Here is a 19,361-nt window from a genome sequence, read left to right as displayed (position 1 = left end):
ATTAACATTATTGTGCATTGCCACAGTCTGTTATTTTGCAGTCCCTTTCTTTTTTTTTTTCTTTCTTTCTTTTTTTTTTTTTTTTTGGCATTCATTGCCATTTGTCACTCAGCTGAACTGTGCTATTGTACTGTGTCACCATTATTTTTGAATTGGTTTATTTGCGTAAAATCGATCTATTAATGGCTGGGGTTCTGACAGAGGTTTTGCCACGTAAAGATTAGTCGAAGGGGTAAAATATGTCCCTGAACGTTTTCTGGGAAGTACAAAGAGAAGGCAGCAAAGAACCCACTGTAATAACAGGTTTTCTGAAGCATGGTAAAGCACACATATATTATTATCCCCTTCCACAGTCTAATATCGCAACAGTGCATGCGGTTTGGCATTCCATTAGTGAATCTCTTTCTCTAGGTTAAAAACAAAGACTATTCAGTTGAAAGTCTTTAACATCTTGCGACTTTAATATGTGAAAGCTTCTTGTCACTAAGAGGATCGTGTATTACTGGCATTATTCCCACCTTTAATGCACTTTGCACCAGTGGGCTTCATGAATATTTAAAGTAGGGCAGTGGCTATGCTCTTTAGCACTGGATTGCAATCTATTGGTAAATCAGACATTTGATGTTGCTTACTTTGGGTTTTATTTCTGAGCTTGCTAAGGAATAATTGATTTTGTAAGACAGGGCTACTCAACATAACACCCCGAGAGATATACTTAAAGGCAAATGAAGAGTGAAGGGTAACGTTGTGAAAAGTGGCATATCTCTAAGCTCTTCCAAAAAGCATCTATGAAATACTCGCTCACTATATAAATAGTGCTCACCAAAGGGAGTGCCTGCTCATGTGGTAAAGTGGCTTGGCGCATCACCACGTCGAAAACCTAGATCCCTCCCGGTGCCGATCTCTTCCTCAGAAGCTGCTGAGGAAGCAGGAGCGCTCTCTACCGTGGGCGAGCCGTGGCTTGGGTGGCTTCTGGGCAGCTGTTTTAGAAATCCAGGGTGCGTCCAGTGAAGTGAAGCGATGGTCAGAATACGCCCTTCCGTACAGCTGAGGACTGATGGCAACCCTCCTGAAGAGGTGAGCATGAGTAAAGAAAGGGCGCCGGTCCCGCCACGCGAGGCAGCGCGGCGGCTTTCCCAGCGGAGTCAGTAACGCTGCAGCGGAATTAAAGCGCGTCCCTTGCGCCTTGTCCTTCTTTCCGCATGGCTGGGACGATAAACTCCGCTTACCCAACACACACACACAAATATACTAAGAAGATAAACCATTTCAGGCCTTTATTTCACATTTTATTGCTAACCACTGATACATATATATGTATATGTATATATATGTATATATACATGTATAGTGTAAATGCTACTATAAGGTAACAATCTGTATATTTTGTAGTATAAATACTGTAACGAACAAGCCATGGCGCAGGAGAACAGTGAAACTGCATTCTCATGCAAATGAGCTGTATTACACAGGAAAGATATTTGTGCAAATCATGCAGCAGCCATCAGCAGCTACCCCTAAAATCAATATTGCGCAAGCAATCAATATTTATCTTTATTATAGTATAGAAAGAAAACATCTAAAAGAAACTAATGATTTTGCCAGCTTCTCAATCCACGTAGCAATTAGGTCAGTCAGCTTTGGGTCCCTTCCCGCTTCAATCAGTTGCTCTCAGCCAGAGCATCTGCAAACAAGAGGATGTACTACTATCAAGTACTAAAAGGTAGTCTGAAAGCTCACATTTATTACACGGGTATCGGCTGCTACATGTTCAGCAGTGTGTATAATAACCAAGTGTGACCTACTTGTTCCGGGTACAGAAACAACTAGCAGCTTTAATATCTGCAATACCCTGAGTGTTACAGAGTAGCCAGGCAGTTATCTTGCTGTTTCCTGCTGCTTTTTATGTCTCTTCAGAGAAAATATAGCTCTTTATTCACAGCTACATATAACACCTGAACATAACCATTGGGCTCACAGTTCAAATAAATACAGAAATGGCAGTTGATAATTAAAATTTGCAAGTCTGAAAAGACTTAAATTAGACTTAAGACTTAAATAATTTCGAACAGAAAAGGCAAGATTGTGCTTATCTAGCTCTAGATTATGTAGACAGTTTCTCCGGGACCGCAGTGGCCGTGGGGGAAGAGCCGGGCCAGCGCTGCTGTTGCAGCGGCGTCGGAGCGGGAATCGGCGTTCACGTCGCGAGCGCGAGCAAGGCTGCAGCAGTTGCGGTGTAGGGGAAAGCTTCGTGCCCGATAGCAAGCGCTCTCCAGACAGTGTGCAAGTGCCAGAAAATAAGGTCCCCAGCTGGGCATTGCATGAAGTTCATCATTCCTGCCGGGTTTCTTGCTAGCAAGCTACTGAGGTATTTTGGAGTCTTTCAGTGGGCAGATTAAACTTAAAACTAACACAGGTAAAAAAAGTGATTTAGTGGCCAACCAGAGAGAGATTCCCACTGACTTAAAAAGGGCCTTAGATCAAGCCAAAAGTATTTGGCTTTCCCTCTTCTCAGCAACGAGTCCTGAGAAAGAGCAAGGGAAGATACAGGAATAAGAAATTATCCCCATCTTCAGAAAACATTTCTTTCAGAATCGCTAAGGTCCCGGCTGGCAGGAGCGAGCAGAGTGTGTTTCTGCTTAGAGTGCTCAAGTGGCTCGGCTGGAAAGAATTAATGCTTGGAAAAATGATGGCTTGCTTCACATCCACTGAAATTGCTTTACTCTCTATTTATGTATTTTATTTAATTTTACTAAGAAACAGCCCTTCACCTGCTCAGGTAAATTAAAAAAAAAAAAAAAATTTACCAGCTTTGCATCCTCCATCCTCTGTTGTGCCAAAATATCCTGTTTACTTCTGAAGCGAGACTTTTGTTCCTTACTCCCATAAGTTGATGCTTTGGAGAATTTGACCTTTCCATCCATGGAGTTGTGCAGTCCTTCACAAGCTGGTGTCCATTTGATGAACTCCTGCCTTTCCACATTCTCAGGATTTATTTTCTTAATAACATTCTCAAAAAAAAAAAAACTTTTTAACATAAGCCAAGACTGTCTAGAGTTACTTTTACTACATAGTGCTTCATTACCAGTACACTTCGGAATACTCTGGTAAATAATTCAGCCTACCCCAAAGAAATTGAGCGTATTTTCCCTATACTTCGAGGAAGTCTGGCATATGGACTATATATCACAGCTTTAAATGTTCTTAGATAAATGCAAAACCATATTGTATTCCATCTGTATTTTTGTATTTTTCACTCAAGTAGGTGTTTTAAGGACTTTATATGATAGATAGACCTCTTATCCAAAAGCTAGAATCTCTGATTTTGGTGTTGTTGAAAGAAAAAAAAAAATCTTTTACAATGATTTAGACACCATGAGTCCAGGGGATGTAATCCTACCTATAAAGCTTACAGATTTTGCCCTTGTGCTCCTCCTTACAAATGCTGGTCCAAACTTGGCTTTCAGTTTCAGAAGATAAACTTCCAGCTTATGGAAGTTAATGACAGTTACTCCACTGGCTTCAGCGAAACAAAAATTCATTCCCAACATCATAAGTGTGGAGTAACTTCAGAGTAGCTGGTGGAGCCGTAAGCTAGTAGAAGGTTCTAAGAACAAACTCTGACAGTGTGTAAATGCAGAGTCATTCACAGAGTGCAAAGGAATAACTTGGAAATTGTGAAGATAAAAGCAGGATTTGGCTTACTGACTGCTTGAATTGCTACAGAGGAAATATTGATTTGTGAAAAGCCAAAAATAGCTGATGAGATTTTTTTCTGGTTTTCTTGACTTATCATGGTGCTATTCTTCTGTAGCAGTGAAACACAAATTCTTCTGAAATTTTAAGGGGGAAAAGCTTATGAGACATGTATAGCTGTCATTTGTCTTTGCAATTGTTGGTCTCAGGTTAGACTTAAATAAATTAAAATGCTGCGGTAATTTTACAAGTGGCCAGATTGTCAAAATGGCCAGATTGTGCCCTTCGGTTTACATGGTGAGGGTGTAGACATCCTGCAGGCAGCATACGGAGCGCGGACGGGAGACACGGGGGCAGCAGAGGGATGGGTGTTCTGGCAGGGAAAGCTGAAGGGATGGGGTGGGAAAGGGTGGAGGACCGTGGAAGCTGGGAGAAGGCCTAGAGCTGATTACAGGCTGTTCAGTTTTACTTTTTACTGCAACAGCCCGGACAGGTTCACATGTTTCCTCCGAGTGTCTCTGCCTTGCGGGTGGTTGCTTCTGGCCGATGCCTCTGGACAAACAGCTGGGGCTGGAGACTTCTTGAACCACCCGGGCAACCTCTGCCGGAGGGAGTCTCTCATTGCGAGAGATACTGCGGAACGGAGGGAAAATGTGGAGGGTCAAGCGGTTCCCAAGGAAAGGGCAAGGGAAAGTGGGTGGCACCAGGGAGGCGCAGCGGGTGCTCCCCGGGTGCGGGCGCCCGGCACCATGGGGGACGCCCATGCACTACTTTTTACTCTTCCGTCCTAGGCTGTGACTGCATTTTTCAGTTCTAGGTAGCAAAGTGTGAGAGCCTTCTGCATGCACACCTTTGCATTTGAAGGAGTGGCTTTGGCAGCCTGTTTGGTACTGTTGCAGTAGCACAGGGTGTTGAAAAGATTGTGCTGGCCTCCTGCTGTTTTGTGTAAGGTACAGGAAAGGATCCCTCTTGGCCTCGTAAGGGCAGAGACGTGCACGGGGGCTCGAAGTCGAAGCCACCGCTTTGTTATGTCCGTCCACGTCTGGGAGGACCTGGTCTCACAAGATAGTGAAAGTGCACAGAAAGGATAATATGATAATGCCCATCAAATATTAACGAGCATTGACACATAATCGACTATGTACATCAGGGCATCACAGCATGAAAGAACATGTACAGAGACCATGGATAGCAATGCGTTTTGCACTTTCTCTTCCTGTTTCCTTTTGCTTTTTTTTTGTTGTTGTTGTTGTTTGAAAGGAAGCCTCCCTCACACCCCAGCCCCGCGTTTAGCCAAAGTCATACCCTAGTAGTAGACTGACTGGTGCCTTCATGACGGCCTATTTAGTCACAATAAAAAGCCAATTGGTCTAATGTGCAATCAAGAAAGGAGTGACATTTATTGCTTCAGTTTTATGGTGCTGTGAACTGAGCAAGATTTGGAGCCTTACAGTGCCTTCAGGGGGCAGGAGATCACCAGCCATGAATCGTATTTATACCTTTTCCAATTTCCTACTAGCATTTTAGCAATAAATAGACTGTGTTGTTATTGAGTTTTATGTAAGCATGTTTACAAAAGCAGGAATACAACTTTGTAGTTCAGAATTACATGTGTTGGCTAAATAGATCAGCAGAGAGTAACTATGTAAAGCACTAGAAAAGCACTTCCAATTTATTATCAAATGTCTTAATAGAATGTTTCATCTCTTCCATCCTACTTTATGTTAACTATTAAATTAAAAGTACCTCCATCAGAGAAGGTCAGAGGCTCCTTCACACACCCATGTTGGAACATCAAGGCCACAATTTGTTCACACATCTGAGCCATTAAAAATACATCCCATGCATTAAATATGAGCCTGACAGAAACTCAGTACGAACAAAAGAGTATGGCTGACCTCTACTCCCCGCAGCCCACTGCGGCGGCGGAGTAGCAGGTGTCCCTTCCCGAGCACGTCCATCTCCTGCCCGCCGGCCCTCGGGGAGGCCCTTTCTGCGCCCCGTCCCCCTCCCAGAGGTGCTTGCAGAACGCAGGCCTTTCTGCAGAAAGCAAATCACCGCTAAAAGCCTGTGGGGGATGTGCCCAGACATAAAGATTTAATTGCTGTCTTTCAGGCTTCCCGTTTAGCAACTAGGCTCTCTCGAGCTGAAGGAAGTGGGTGCTCCTTCGGCAGCCCGTCGTGGTCAGGAGGCGATGCCTGTGTCGCGTCCCTTTCAGGAGGTGCGAATGGGTTTCTGCTGCTCCGTTCCTCAGACCTGAGGAGGGTTACCACTTCTCAGCACACTGGTTTGCTGGGGAGAACTTGTCCTTGAGACAGCACACTGCGCTCCTTCCTTTGTGCAGCCTTGCGTTAGTGTGGCACTGACTCCCAAAGCCAGCCGCCGTGCTCCCGGGGACAGCAGGACCCATCCAGAACGGCGCGTAGCTTTTGTGCAGCGCTTCTCGTGAAAGCCCTGTCGAGAAGGAGGGTTGCTGCTGCTGTCTCCTTCATGCTCCTGCGAAGCGATTTGCTCGGGGTTGTGTATGTCCCAGGCTAGTGCCTGTGGGCTGCACTCAGATCTTATTTCAGCTGCTGTGCGGTGTGACATGAAGTTGTCTCGCGTTGTTTCCATCTGCGCAGGCGGTGCGAGGCCTGAAGGAAGGCCTGGAGTGTCTGCTAAAGTCTCGTTCGGGAGCCAGGCTGGCGTTTGCTCTGTGGTTTAGGTCAGACCAGCAGGTCGGGTAGCCGCGGTACCCAGCACTTGGGACGACGCTGCCGGGTCGGTTTGCGATGAGAGTCGCTCTGGTTTTGCGCACCTGAAGGAAGCCTTCACGAGCAGGAGTGCTCACAGAGTTGCTCCGTGGAAGCGCGAATCAGAAGTTTGCTGTGGTCCCACCGCAGCCCTCTGCGAGCGGGCGGCGCGGGCTGCCTCGGGGGCCGCCGCGGGCCGGCGGGAAGCGCCGCGCCGCGCCGCGCCGGAGCAGCCCTCGTTCCTCTGGCACGCTCCTGATCGGGGCGACCAGTGCGAGCAGGCGGAGGCAAACCACAGAAATGCAATTAGCTTATTCTGTGCGCTTTAAATAAACTTCGCGCGTTAGATACCTGCAGAGGCTTGAACAGGCACGTGAGCAGAGTTAGAATTTTCTTCTTCTAGTCGCACCGTTAGGATCTTCCCATTGCTTTGCAAACCCAGTCACCAACCTTGTAGCTCTCTAGTTTCTCTGTCGGAGTATAAACCACCCAGGCTACCAAAGACTATCTTACACAACTTAGTCAGTTCCTTTTAGAGAGGAGTGATATTTAAGAAAAATACAACATGAGACATTTATTTTGCCCTGAAGATGCTAGTGTACAATCCAAGATACTGCTGAGGGCACCAGAGACATCCAGAAGCCAGATGAAGGTCATATTATAATTGGTGCTTTGCATTGGAAGAGGGAAGCAAAGGTGAAATTTGTCTTTTTTTTTTCTTTTTTAAAGAAAACTCAGTAGAAAGAGTTATGAAAAGAATGAAAGGAGAATTAGGGATCAACCTCCAGTGTCCTGCGCGGCAGGTGGAAGCAGCCGCTCTCGCAGCCGTGCTCGCCAGGCTGCAGCCTCTGGGCACGGTGGGACGCGGGGCAGCTGCCGGCCCGAAGCGGCCCGGCCCCGGGGAGGAGGCGCCGCCGGCTGGCTCTGCTCGCTCCCGGGAAGTCCCGCGCCTCCGGAAGCAGTTCTTGAAGCCGTTTTGAAATAACCTTTGCGAGCTGTCGTAACAAAAGTGCACTGAAAAATCCATACATTCCTCGAGCGTTGCCAGTCGCTCCCTGCTGTGAAATAGCAGCAGCACGGCAGCTGTACAGCTACTACCCTAGCTCCTGGCTCTAGCTATGCTCACATATTACGTTGCATTTGGTATGCTAGGAAGGGCAGCATAAATATATTCACCACTTTAGTGCATTTTGGCTTGACATATGTCCAGTAAACAGCATTTTAGTCTCTTGCAGTCAAACAAAAAAAAAGAATTAACCTGATTATTCAGCACTTCCTTCTGTTATGACGCTTTGGGGTCCTTCAAATCATTTTCATTATGCACTACATAATAATAAAAATCTCTGTGCAGTATGCTGATAATTCCTTGCATGGTCTCTGTGATTTCTAATTGTTTGAATAACAGTATGCTATTGAAATGCCATGCAGAAACATTGCTTCACCCTGAGGGAATTGAGCTTTTCTTCTTTTACTCGTGATGAAGATAAACATTTGAACAGTGGAAATAGGTAAAACATCCCAGAGAAGCCTCTGTGAAAAGTAGACGTGCTAGAGCCGTTAATGCAGAAGCTGAGCTGCAAAGGACAGAAAGGAAAAATAAATAAATAAATAAATAAATAAATAAATAACATTGAAAGGAAGGCACTCAAAATAAGCCATGTTTTGTCTTCTCTTGTGATCTTAAAGCAAAAGCACTTGCAGATCCAGGAAAGAAATATCGCATGCTATTTTTGTGCTGCCATTATAAAATATGTATAGTTTATTGTTCTGCACTGCAGCTGAAGTTTTGCATCAGCCTCAAAAATAAAGCAAAGTTTGTTTTGAAGAAAGCACACAACATCTCTATTCTTTAAGCTTTTTAATGATCTTAAGAGTGAGGTGATAGGATTGAAATCTCCTGGCAAGCACAGGCAAGTCTTAGGATATGATTCATAGAAAGTGTAAGAAAAATGGTGTATGTCTATTATGAATATATTTTCTGTATATAGTTTTGTGTATTTATATACTTTATATATGTATATATTGTTCAGCCTATCAGCAGAACCAGGCAGTACTGCCAGGCCATTTTGTCTCCTGGCTGGAGCAAAGTTTTGGTGCTATCTTCTTGGCTGTGCTCCATACGCTGCAGAGAACACTACAGGAGCTTGGCCAAGTTGCCAAAAGTCCATAGTGACTCCTGCGGTCTTTCAAGAAGGTGCCAGGACTTTGCATGAGAATTTACCTCTCTGTAAAATGGGTGTAATGGTACTAAATCATTACTAATATAGGACTGTATGAGATTACTGTAAAACTAAGAGAAGACACTTGGGGATGATTGCTAGTCACTTTATGCAGGTATATACTGCCAGGTTAGCTTTAAATGCACATTTAACATCCCATTTGGAGAGGAGGGTGCTTGGAGATGGCAGTATTGACACCCAAACTGAAATTTTGAGTTTCAAGTTCACTGTTTTTACAGAACAGAGAGATCTCTCTGGTAGGAATATTCTGAATGTACAACTATGGTTTTATGTCTGCCCTGTTTTATGGAAAAGGAAAGGCTTTGGATTTTTTTATACAGCAAAATGTTGTTTCTTCATTACCTTTTTTTTTTTTCCTTTTGCCTGGAGAAAATATACAACATGTTTAAAATGATTGCAGAACGGAACATCACTGTTCACTGAGACATTGTGGGATCTCACAGTTGACCAAATTAGCATATGCACTCAAATATCAGAGCTTTGACTAGTAAAAATAACACTGCATTTGCATTTTCACATTTTTAGCTCCTTCATCCCTGTCTGTTTGGATTTATGCCTTTTTTTCTTGACTGACAATTCTCTTTGTGGCAGATTTATTGCTGTTCTGCTGGTTGGACCCTGTAATCAACTAGACACTTGGCTGAAGACATTAGTCATTTCATTAAGTACTTTTTGCAGATATCTGAGACAGAATTTCTTGTTGCTCTGGTTCCAAAAAGCAAATGACCCATGGCAAGCAAAGTCGGATTATGAATCTGTAATAAACAGGGGTAGTACCAACAATGCTCTCAGGTTTCCAAACTACAGCAGGCTAATTAAAAGATGTTGAATAGGGAAGAACTGCCATTGCCTTCTTGTTCTGGCAAAAGCGTCCCTGTGTCTGTTCTTAGTAAAACGACTTTTTTAGAAGCATTATCTTATTTATCTTGCTTCCTTCCCGTGAAAGCTACATGTGAAGCCTTCCTTGTGCTACACATATATTGCTTAGTAATTTTTAAAGATTATATTTCAGTAATACATTGCTGAAAACAAAGACTGAGAAGTTATGTTAGGGATAACTTAGAGATACATGTTAGAGATACACCATGGAGTGGGGTTTATTTTATCACCTCTGTGTCACTAATGATTATCATAATTACTATATTCATGAATTAAGGAAATACAATTGTAGCGTTCTTCTACATTTTTGGGGCAAAGACCCGTTCTCTCTTTGTATTGAGACATCTCCTTGCTGTTCTTCCTTCCAGGGACAGTCCTTCATTGCCTTGAATTCTTTTTTCAATGGCATTCCTTTTTCAGGAAAAGTCCCTCTCCTGCTCAGAAGATAATACTACATCTTACTTGCAGAAAACTGGGAGCTAGGAGACTGTGCACTCACCAGTGCACTAACCCACAGCTCGGCTCGTATACTGACCCCATTAATTTTGGCAGAGATTGATTGAACAGAAAGCCAAGCAGCTGCTCCGCCGTGGCCAGTCCACCCAGTGCAGAGCGTTGCGTCGCTGCTGGGATGCAGACCTCACTGAGGCTTGGGCAGCTTCTGCTCACGATCAAGAGCAAGACAGGAGCTAACTAGTCTGCACTGGTCTACTTCTGCTTCGCCTCCCTGGGAAGGCAGGAATCACGTTACACAGGTGAAGTTAGTTTGACAGCCATTCCCAAAATGCACGTGTAGTCTGAGTTCTGCTGTGCTGTTTAATGTGTTTATTGCAGCGGTTGCCTTGAGAGGGGCTCAGAGATGGAAGAGCATGGCTTGCACCCTAGCAGTAAGTTGTGTGGTGTAGATGCAAAGGAAGGTGCTTGTCAGCATCTTATCTACCACAGGCTAGGAGTAACAGTAGCTCAGGTCTGTCCGCCCTTCCATAGGCAGCCTGGTGGGTTTCTCCACCATGTTAGCTAGTATCAGCTGCATAGATAGATACTGTTCAGGTCTGCACTGACTCGGTGTTCTTGTTGGATGGTCTAGCAATGTAACAAAGCTGGGTCACAGGGTGTGCCTACAGCAGCTGAGGAGGTACCCAGGTTGCCTGTTGGACAGTCTTATTAGCTTGTTTTGTTTTTTAACTTTTGTGATCACCAAATTAACTAAGTGAATTGCTGGGTGTTCAGCTTCTCCAAGATTTCGGTCATATGAAATGGAATAAAATAAAGCGTGTAATAGAAATGGAATTCATCAGAGACTATCATAATGACCTGGAAGAACAGGCATAAGAAAGTGAGTCTTGCTTAATGATTGTTTACAATGACAGCCCAAATTTTAATCAATTAACTTATGATCCCATTACTTGAAAGATGCAATGGGCCCGTGGGACAGCATTCAGTATTTCTTCCTTTCTCAAGGGAGCTACAGGAGATGGGCTGACATCTTGGAAGCACTCATGTCTCACAGATGCTTTTAAAGCTGCTTTTCTTACTGCAGAAGGCATATTGCATATTTAAACCTTGCACATGTGTTCTGTATATGCTTTGGGGAACAGTTTCATCCTGTGACCATCTAGGAGACCTCAGTGGCCTTCTCACAGCTTCTTGAGCCTGAGGAAAGCACAGTAAGCCTTTACATTGCCAAGCTTTCTTCAGTGCTGTAATTAGGAATACAAAAACAAATTGATTTATTGATATAACTATAATTGGAAGTTACAGTCAGGATGATGAAGTGGTCAAATGATCAAATTACTTAAAATCAGAGACGGGCTGAAGTGCCTCGGGGAACAGGCAAGCGCTCTGTTGCTGTGGCCTGCAATGAGACACGCGGCCAGCTCCGCGCTGGCCTCCCGCTCGCCCCAGCAAGGGACAGCCTGCAGGCTTCCCCAGCCAGCAGCTGAATGAGATCAGCCCAGCTGGATTTTCTTATTTGTGAAAGAACCAAAAATTGACCAGGTCAGAGCTTGAAAATTAACAAATGTTGCCGATAATCGCACGAGAGGTGAAGCATTTACAGTGGGTGGCGAATAGAGCAGGACGGGACTTCTGGACGTGAATGTCAGGGCCTGGACCCACTTCGGATAGGTGACTCCTGCGTCTTACAGTGTCTGAAGTCTTGAACAGGATCTCAGCTGGACTTCCCCAAGTTCAACCTCGCGTAATGTACACGCTGGAACCCAAGCAAGGACTTCAGTTTGGTTCTGCTTCTTCAGTGGAAGACCATCCAACTTTTGCATTTTATGATGCTTTGTGAAGTGAAAGTATGCTTACCTATGGCTGTGAGATCTTTCATTTAATTCGATGTTAACTGCGATTCATTTTTTATTTATTACATAACATAGTAACCAGGATACTCTGGATCCTGCTCAAGGATGATGTGTGCCCAGACATGCACATTTGGAGTAAATGCCCCACCTTTTTTCTTTAGTGTGTTTAATGGCACACTACTTGTCCGTCTGCTTGGAAAAAAATGTCAATTTGAATATACTGTCATTTTCTCTGATAAGGTGGACACTATAAATTAAACAGCAACCCAGATATGTTAATCTCCCTGACAAAATCTTACCTTTAGCATTTCCTGACATATATTTAATGTTGATTTAACTGTGCAGCCTTAAATAGGACTGAAGTATATAAGTGCACGAACAGTAAGAAACTGCAAGTTGGAGACCGTGTCCTCTGAGGTGGGAAGACATGCTGATCCTTTGCAGCAAGAAAATCCTGCAGCGCTTTCTCACCACTCATCTAGGTAGCCCTGAAAATCAGACTTTGTGCTGGAGATCCTGTAAGTCTCTAACGTACAGGATTATAGGTTGTCCCTTCCCATTCTCTCTTACTTGTGAGCAGTTTAACGTCAGTGTAAGTAGGATGCAATTCCCTGTACCCATATGGTGCATCTTCTGCAGGTACCGTGCAGCTGCAGAGTTCCCGCCCGGACAGAAAGACTGTCTCACAACGCAGATTTTAGCAGGAGGTTTAGAAAAGCTTTGTTCTTTTCTCTTCTGCTGCGGGAGGCTGGAAAAGTCTTTTAGGGACTTTTTTGGAAGATTTTAAAAGGCGCAGATAAATGCCTAACAGGCTCTGAAATGGTCTTTGAAATCAGCAGGAGATAGGTTTCTGAGAATTTCAGAAGTCTCCCACAAAGATGCTTGCATCTTCAAGCATCTAAACAACTTTAAAAATACGTCTCTTGAACAAGATTCTAACTGGCATTACTCTGAACATCGGTTCCTGTGTTCTCTAGACGTTTTTTAAATAACTTCCAAAGTTGTTTAGACTTCCCTTAAGAGTACTCTTTTGGTTTAATTTTTTCATTGACTTGATTTTTCTCTTGAGTTGAGACATAATGTATACTAACCTACAGTCATTTTTGTAGCAAAATATTGAGAATTGAGGCTGTTTCTGAGCTGTTTTATTACAAAAAGGAGCATATGGCTGATTGTGTCCCATCTGAAATGCAAATGGTAGAGCTGCGTGGAAAAAATTCTGATTATTTGAGCATTAAATGGTCCTGCTAGAGCAAGTTAGAAGTGACTAAGGTAGGAAGTTAGAAATGGCTAGGGTAAGGAATGGCAAAGGTTAGTATTTCAGTGGAGCAAGAATGTTCTTATTTGCATATAGTCTTAGAATTACAGTGATAAGAAAGTTCGTAGAAAATTGACTGAATTTTTCCTTATATTGCATGGAAATTGTTATATAGGGAGCCAGACTCTTTTTTCTACTGGATTATAAAACCATTTAATTTAATTTATAATGACAGCTTTCCACCTTTGGGCTCGCTTGGAGCTGAAGTGATCTATACTTTGTGAGTAGTTGGGAAAAACAGATTTACCCGGTGGAAAGTAAGTCTAAAAGAAGGCAAGTGGGCAAATTTGCTGGGCAGATTTGCGGAGGTCAGAGGCCGTAGGGGACGATGGAGAAAGCTGAGCCGCGCTGTCTAACTCCCTGTGCGTCCTCTCTTTGCAGGCCCTTTCCCCCAAGGCTTTTCTATTGCATATATCCCTCTACACTTCCAGTGGTCAAAGGCGTCCAAATGTCTGATGTGAACGGGAGGGTGAACTGACTTTTAAACGTTTTCTTAAATCAAGCAGAGAGGCTAGCAGCCTGGCATTTTCGTTGCTTAACTTTCAAAAGCGCAAGCTGTGGAGCAGGCACTGCGAGGCTCAGGCACAACCAGTGGGATGGAGATAGGGAATCAGCAGCGTTGCTTTGCCTTAAATGTCACGGAGAGCCAGGAAGAGCTCAGGTAACAGCGTGTGCACAGTTACACGCTCAGAAGGGCTGCGGCAGCCCCGGGTTAGCCCTCTGGCGTTGTCCCCGCGCAGAATCGCCGCGGTGTTAATGCGAGCACTGCCGAGGCCGAGCTGTCTGCTGTACGGCGTGGTTGGAGGGCTGAAGATGAGCGTGCCTTTTCTTCGCTGTTGCCCAAGGGTGTCTGACATGGTAACGAAATAGGAGAAACCTAGAGGAAGAAAGCTGCCGTGTGGCGTCGGTGGTGGTGGTAACTAAGCCTCTCTGTCTTCCGAGCAGCGGTGAGGCTTGCCCGGCCTGACGTGTCCGCCTTAGCGTGTTAGTTCAGACCAGGAGCACGCTCTCGACGTGAATCCCCAGTCGTGCTCCCATGCTGTTGCTCCACGCCGGGGAGCAGCCCGGGAGCTCACTAGCTGGAGCTCACTTGTGGCCACCCGGTGCTAGAGGCATTAGCCTGGTCTGGGGCTGGCCTGACGTCAAACACCCCGAGGCGCGGGTAGTGCTCGAATCAGGTGCTCCGAAAAACCCAGTCGGTCTGGTGGTCCACTCCGGCTGGGGTGTACTCTCTGCTAACACCAGCGTGGCCCTGGTTCTCCTTGCCTAGCCTGGTCTCTGCCTGGGTCCTGCGCCTACGGTTGTCTTGTCCGTGTCCTCCCGGTGTGTCCCTTGCGTCCTCGTGTGGATAAGGTAGTCCTTCAGCCTCTGTTTCACCAAGGAGCTTCCTGGAGTGCTCTGCTCCGCCCTGAAATGCAGCCGTTCCTGTGAGCAGCTTGTGGCGAGGGTCTGCGGGCGGCGGTGCCAAGTGGCAGGGCGGCCCGTGCTGCAGAAGCTGGCTGCCGCTCTGAGCTGCCCCGGCTCGCCTGTGTGCGAGCCCGTGCGCCAAGCAGCCCTCTTGGCGAGCCGCACGTTGCCCGTCGGCGGTGCTGCGGCCGCCCGCCCTCGCTGCCCGCGCCTCTGCGCTGCGTCTCGGTGCCCAGCGTTGGCCGCGTGCGGAGCTGCTGGCGCGGCCGGGAGCGGGCACCGATCTTCCCGGGAGCGGCACCGTCCTCTCTAGCGCTGCTGCTCGCGAGGCTTGTCAGCGTTTCGCGGGCCGGAAAAGGAGGCAGCTGTAGGGTTCTGGAAATGAGAGAGTGAGGAGAGCTGGAGCCGGAGAGGGTGGGCGCAAGCAAACAGAAAACGTCCACGGCGGCAGGGCAGCTCAGGAAAGCGTAAATGTCGCCGGCTCAGGGAAAGGTAGCAGCTAAGCCAGAGCGCAGCACAGGCCTGTTCACCTGGCTTCGCAGAGACGAGTGGGTAAGGCTTTTAGGTTGCTGGGTTATTTAGGTGCTTTAGAAAATGCCAGTGCACAAAGTCCCCCCTGAAGCAGCATTCCTCCGTTTTAATGTGCAGTGCTCCCTGCACCACGTGCAGGTGCAGGGGAATCAGCCCACCACTTCTGGGCACAGGAAAGAACACAACTGCGTCATTAGTGTCAGTCTCAGTTTAAGCAGGTGGTTTTATTCCAGTAGCACGAGATGTGGCTTCAGCATCAGACTTTTTATTAAGTCCAGAGTGTCTATAGCTACCGTAATTATTATTGGGATTAAATCATAAATCAGTATAAATCCACACTTATGCAGTGTTACATATGATAGGCAGCACCTCAGAGAGGCACATTTTGTGGCTTCTTTGATTTCAGTAGGGCAAAGCAGCTTGAATTATCTGTAGATCTGCTTGGATGTTCTTCAGCTGCATTTGATAATGCTATGATTTAGTTTTCCATGTATAATTCTCATTTTATCTTTCCTTTTGCTTGCTTTTCTTTTCTGTTTGCCCCCTCTCCCAGTATTTCATTTCCATCAGAAATACAAATGACCTTTTGACAGAATTTGCCAACTCTATTCTGATTTGCATCGTACAGAAAGGAAGCAAAAACACTTTTATTTTTGAGATTTATTTATGATAACATGAAAAAACTTTCTCATATTAGCCTTTTTTTTTTTTTTTTTGTCTTTTCAGGTGTGTGTGCAACATTGACTGTTCTCAAACCAACTTCAATCCTCTTTGTGCTTCCGATGGGAAATCTTATGATAATGCATGTCAAATCAAAGAGGCATCATGCCAGAAACAGGAGAAAATTGAAGTCATGTCTTTGGGTCGATGTCAAGGTAATGCTCATAACAAAACTCATTTCAAAGAATGTTTTCAATTTTTGTTCAGAAAAAAGGGAACTGGAGCTGGCTTCTTATTTGGCACTTCTTACATTTCCATCAGATCTCACAATTTACATAGCAGACTGCAGACTGAGAGAGGGGGCAGAGCCCTCTGCTGTAGAGATACCAACTCAGGCATGAAAAGGGACATTTGTAACTCTTCCCACACCTTGCACTCAGTGGTAGGGCACCATCCAGCCTTGGACTGGAATCAGAATCTGACTCCGTATATTTTGTCCTGAGTATTTTAATCAGATTTTTGCCTAGGCTCACATCCATGTAGGAGTTGCAGAGGAATGGCCTGAGAGCCCCTATAAACACATTTTTCCACCCAGAATGAATCTTTTGTCCATCCCTCAACCAGAGCAGCAAAAACCAATCTTTGGAGGTCAAAGAATCGCTCCCCAGAGCTGTACTAGTGCTTGTTTCCCCTGCAACCTTGGCTGGATCCATGATGCCAAGGGTACCCTGCCCTCCTAGAAGGGAATTACACTGATGCCAGCTTACAGCTCACTGTGTTTCTCCATGAATGCCTTGTTCCTCCGTGTGCAGCTCATAGGCTGCTATATCACGTGTGTAACTCAGGTTGACTTTAAAAACTCTATTTTGTTCTAAAATAAAAATGAAGAAAATCTGAATCTATTGAGGCTCAGTCTCTTAATAGCTTTTTTTCTCTTGGCTTCTGGCCTATAAATCCTCAGTACATCTACTTACAGGGCCATACTATACCTGTGTATTAAACATGTTCTACTTTACTCCTATATCTTTAAAGTGAACCGCCCTACCTGATAGGTCTTTTCAGGGTGCATATTAAAACTCACCAATTACTTCAAATAGAGCAGAATTCACAACTCCTTCCTTATACTAGTGTATTTATCCTGGCTGCAATCTGTTATCATATATTGTTAGAAAAACATGTTTTCGTAATGGAAGAGGTTTCATTCCAAAAAGCTTGATCCTGCTTTTTTCACCTGTCAGGGCCAAGGGAGCCTTTCAGCCAGCACTGATGCTCTGTGTGGAAGCAAGGCTATGTCTGCCTGGGCAGAGGCAACTAGGCTATATTCTATATTGAGTACAGGACTCTCAAAGTAATTCAACATATTTCTTTTAACACAGATAATACAACAACAACTACAAAATCTGAAGATGGGCATTACGCAAGAACAGATTATGCAGGTAAGGTTCCTTTCCTGTGAGAATCACAATTCACAAAAACTATGTAAGTCACTTTTCTCTTCTGTTTGCTAAGATGAGATGTCCTCAACTTCTAATTTGTTTTTGTATATTTACTACAGAAAAGCACATTGTGTTCTCATTGCTGTTTCTTTACCTAGAAACGATCCTCCTTAGTAGATGGGCCTCTTCAATTTTTATTAATGTGTAGATATTCTGGACATAAAACACTTGTTTTGGTAGCAGAAATAATAAATGTTGTATACTAATTGCCAGAATTAGGCGATATTAAAGTTATTGAATTACAGTGCATAAAGTTTTGCATATTTTTGAGAGGATATACAGACATAAGAAAGTGAAAATACAAAGCATAGTGCAGCACAGCTGTGCCACTATGAAACGTTGCCATAATAGATAATATTACTTGTCTGTGGTTGACTATAAAGTTAATAAGGTTCTTAAAATGTTTTTTTTAAAGTGATAAATGACTTTAATTTATTTAGAAGCTACAGCAAGATATAATGCCTGAATATTCCTATATAGCATTTGAAATTAAAAACATGTAAATGCTAGTGAGGTTTTCTGTATTGAATTTTCTTTTGGGATTTTTTTTACTCCCTTTATCTAGGAGAATTGATTTAGGAATGAAGGAGCACTTATTCCTTAGGAATAAGTGTGTGTGTATGTGCACACATATGCAAATATCTGAGAATTCAAGCACTTGTAAAGGTATTGTGAAAATGCATCCAAGATGTATTCAAGGCTTAAGTTTGTGATATTTTTGTATTTTGAAAATAAATATTTAGAAAGAGCATTATTTAGCTTAAATCACTGGATTTACCTAAGCAACTTGCTGCTTGGTTTAGGTGAAATCCAGCTGATTGTGTGGCAGGTCTTAACATTTCTGTCAGTAGGAAAGCTTTGGCATTGGTTAGTTCAGCTGGTCATCTCTTGTGAGGGTGCTCTGTGCCCAGCATCTCTGCATCGATAGAATACCCAAGAGTTAGAAAACGATTGTTTGACTTAAATTGATTTCTACTTAAATGATTTCTACTTAAAAATGACGTATGATAATTAAAGCATGTAGATGTGAAAAAAATATGACTCAGTGAACCAGAGAAGTGGTAGGAGTTGGGGGTAACTGTAGAATGAAAACAGCATGACTAGACTCCTCTATAGAAAGTGAATGCCTAGATTAATTTGCAAAGGAGAAAAGATGTGTCATGGTCCAGATATTTCCCATTGGCAAGGAGCCGTTCCATGGGTGAATCGTAGACTCATAGACTTATGCCAAGAAAGGTGAGTATTCAATCTCTTCCCAAAAATCTTTGGTTACCCTTAGCTTTTTCCTGGAAGGCAGCAGTTTTCTTAAAAAGCTGGAAGAGCTGAAGTTGTATCTTGTGGTAGGTAGGAGACACAGCAAAGTGGACCAAAATTACTTATTTTAAACTAGAAATAAGGGCAAGTAACACTTTTGTGTTAAATCTTTTATCTTCCCTGCTAGAAAACTGAGGAGAGCACTGGAGTCTCTGAGTCAAAAATAAGGCCTGTAGCCCCTTTTTAAATATCGTGTAACATATAGTACTGTAGACAGTACTACTGTCTGGTAATTTAGCTGTAGGATGGCAGTGATCCACATCACCTAGAGTGAGGAGACAGCACACTAAAGTAAGAAGTAAATGAGTGGTAATAAAAAGGGAGGAAAGAAAGCCTGAGGATTAGGGAGGAGTAGGAAATAGCAGTAATAACAAGGGAAAAGACCATACAAGAGAAAGCAAAGGTATGGGTCATGAAGGAAGAGAAGCACAGAAGGCACCTTCAGATCACAAGCAGGCAGGAGGAAGAGAACCGCTCTTGGTCAGGAAGGATGTGAGATTTCAGCCCACGCCAGAAGGGAGAGATAGTGAGCAGCAATTCTGAGAAGAAAATGAATTACAGCAGAGTTGTCAGAGGTTAGAAGTTGAACAGGGAACACAAGAAGAAACTGGGTTGTTGTGCAAGGAGGAGGGCAGAGGTCAGATGCAAATGAATGAATCTGTAATGGAGATGGTCTCCAAACACCAAGAAGTGCCAAGAGGTCTGAAAGAGTAAGGGGAAGATGGTACAGGGAGAGAAAGTGATGAGGGCCTGTGGAGCTGAAAGTGCAGGCCAAGAAG

The 19,361-nt window shown here is 44.2% G+C and overlaps 1 protein-coding gene across 1 annotated transcript in view; it reads left to right on the top strand.

The window, feature by feature from the left end:
- Positions 1–19,361, top strand: part of TMEFF2 (transmembrane protein with EGF like and two follistatin like domains 2) — a 133,755-nt gene that overhangs the window by 81,195 nt on the left and 33,199 nt on the right. Inside the window, exons 6-7 of the mRNA XM_062578614.1 lie at positions 15,839–15,987; positions 17,149–17,208. Coding sequence (XP_062434598.1) covers positions 15,839–15,987; positions 17,149–17,208 — 209 coding nt within the window. The remainder of the gene's footprint in view (positions 1–15,838; positions 15,988–17,148; positions 17,209–19,361) is intronic.

Source organism: Rhea pennata, chromosome 6 (genome assembly GCF_028389875.1).
Source record: "Rhea pennata isolate bPtePen1 chromosome 6, bPtePen1.pri, whole genome shotgun sequence".
Lineage (NCBI taxonomy): Eukaryota > Metazoa > Chordata > Aves > Rheiformes > Rheidae > Rhea > Rhea pennata.
Note: the sequence above shows the minus strand (reverse complement) of the source record. Positions and strands in the feature narration are given on the sequence as shown.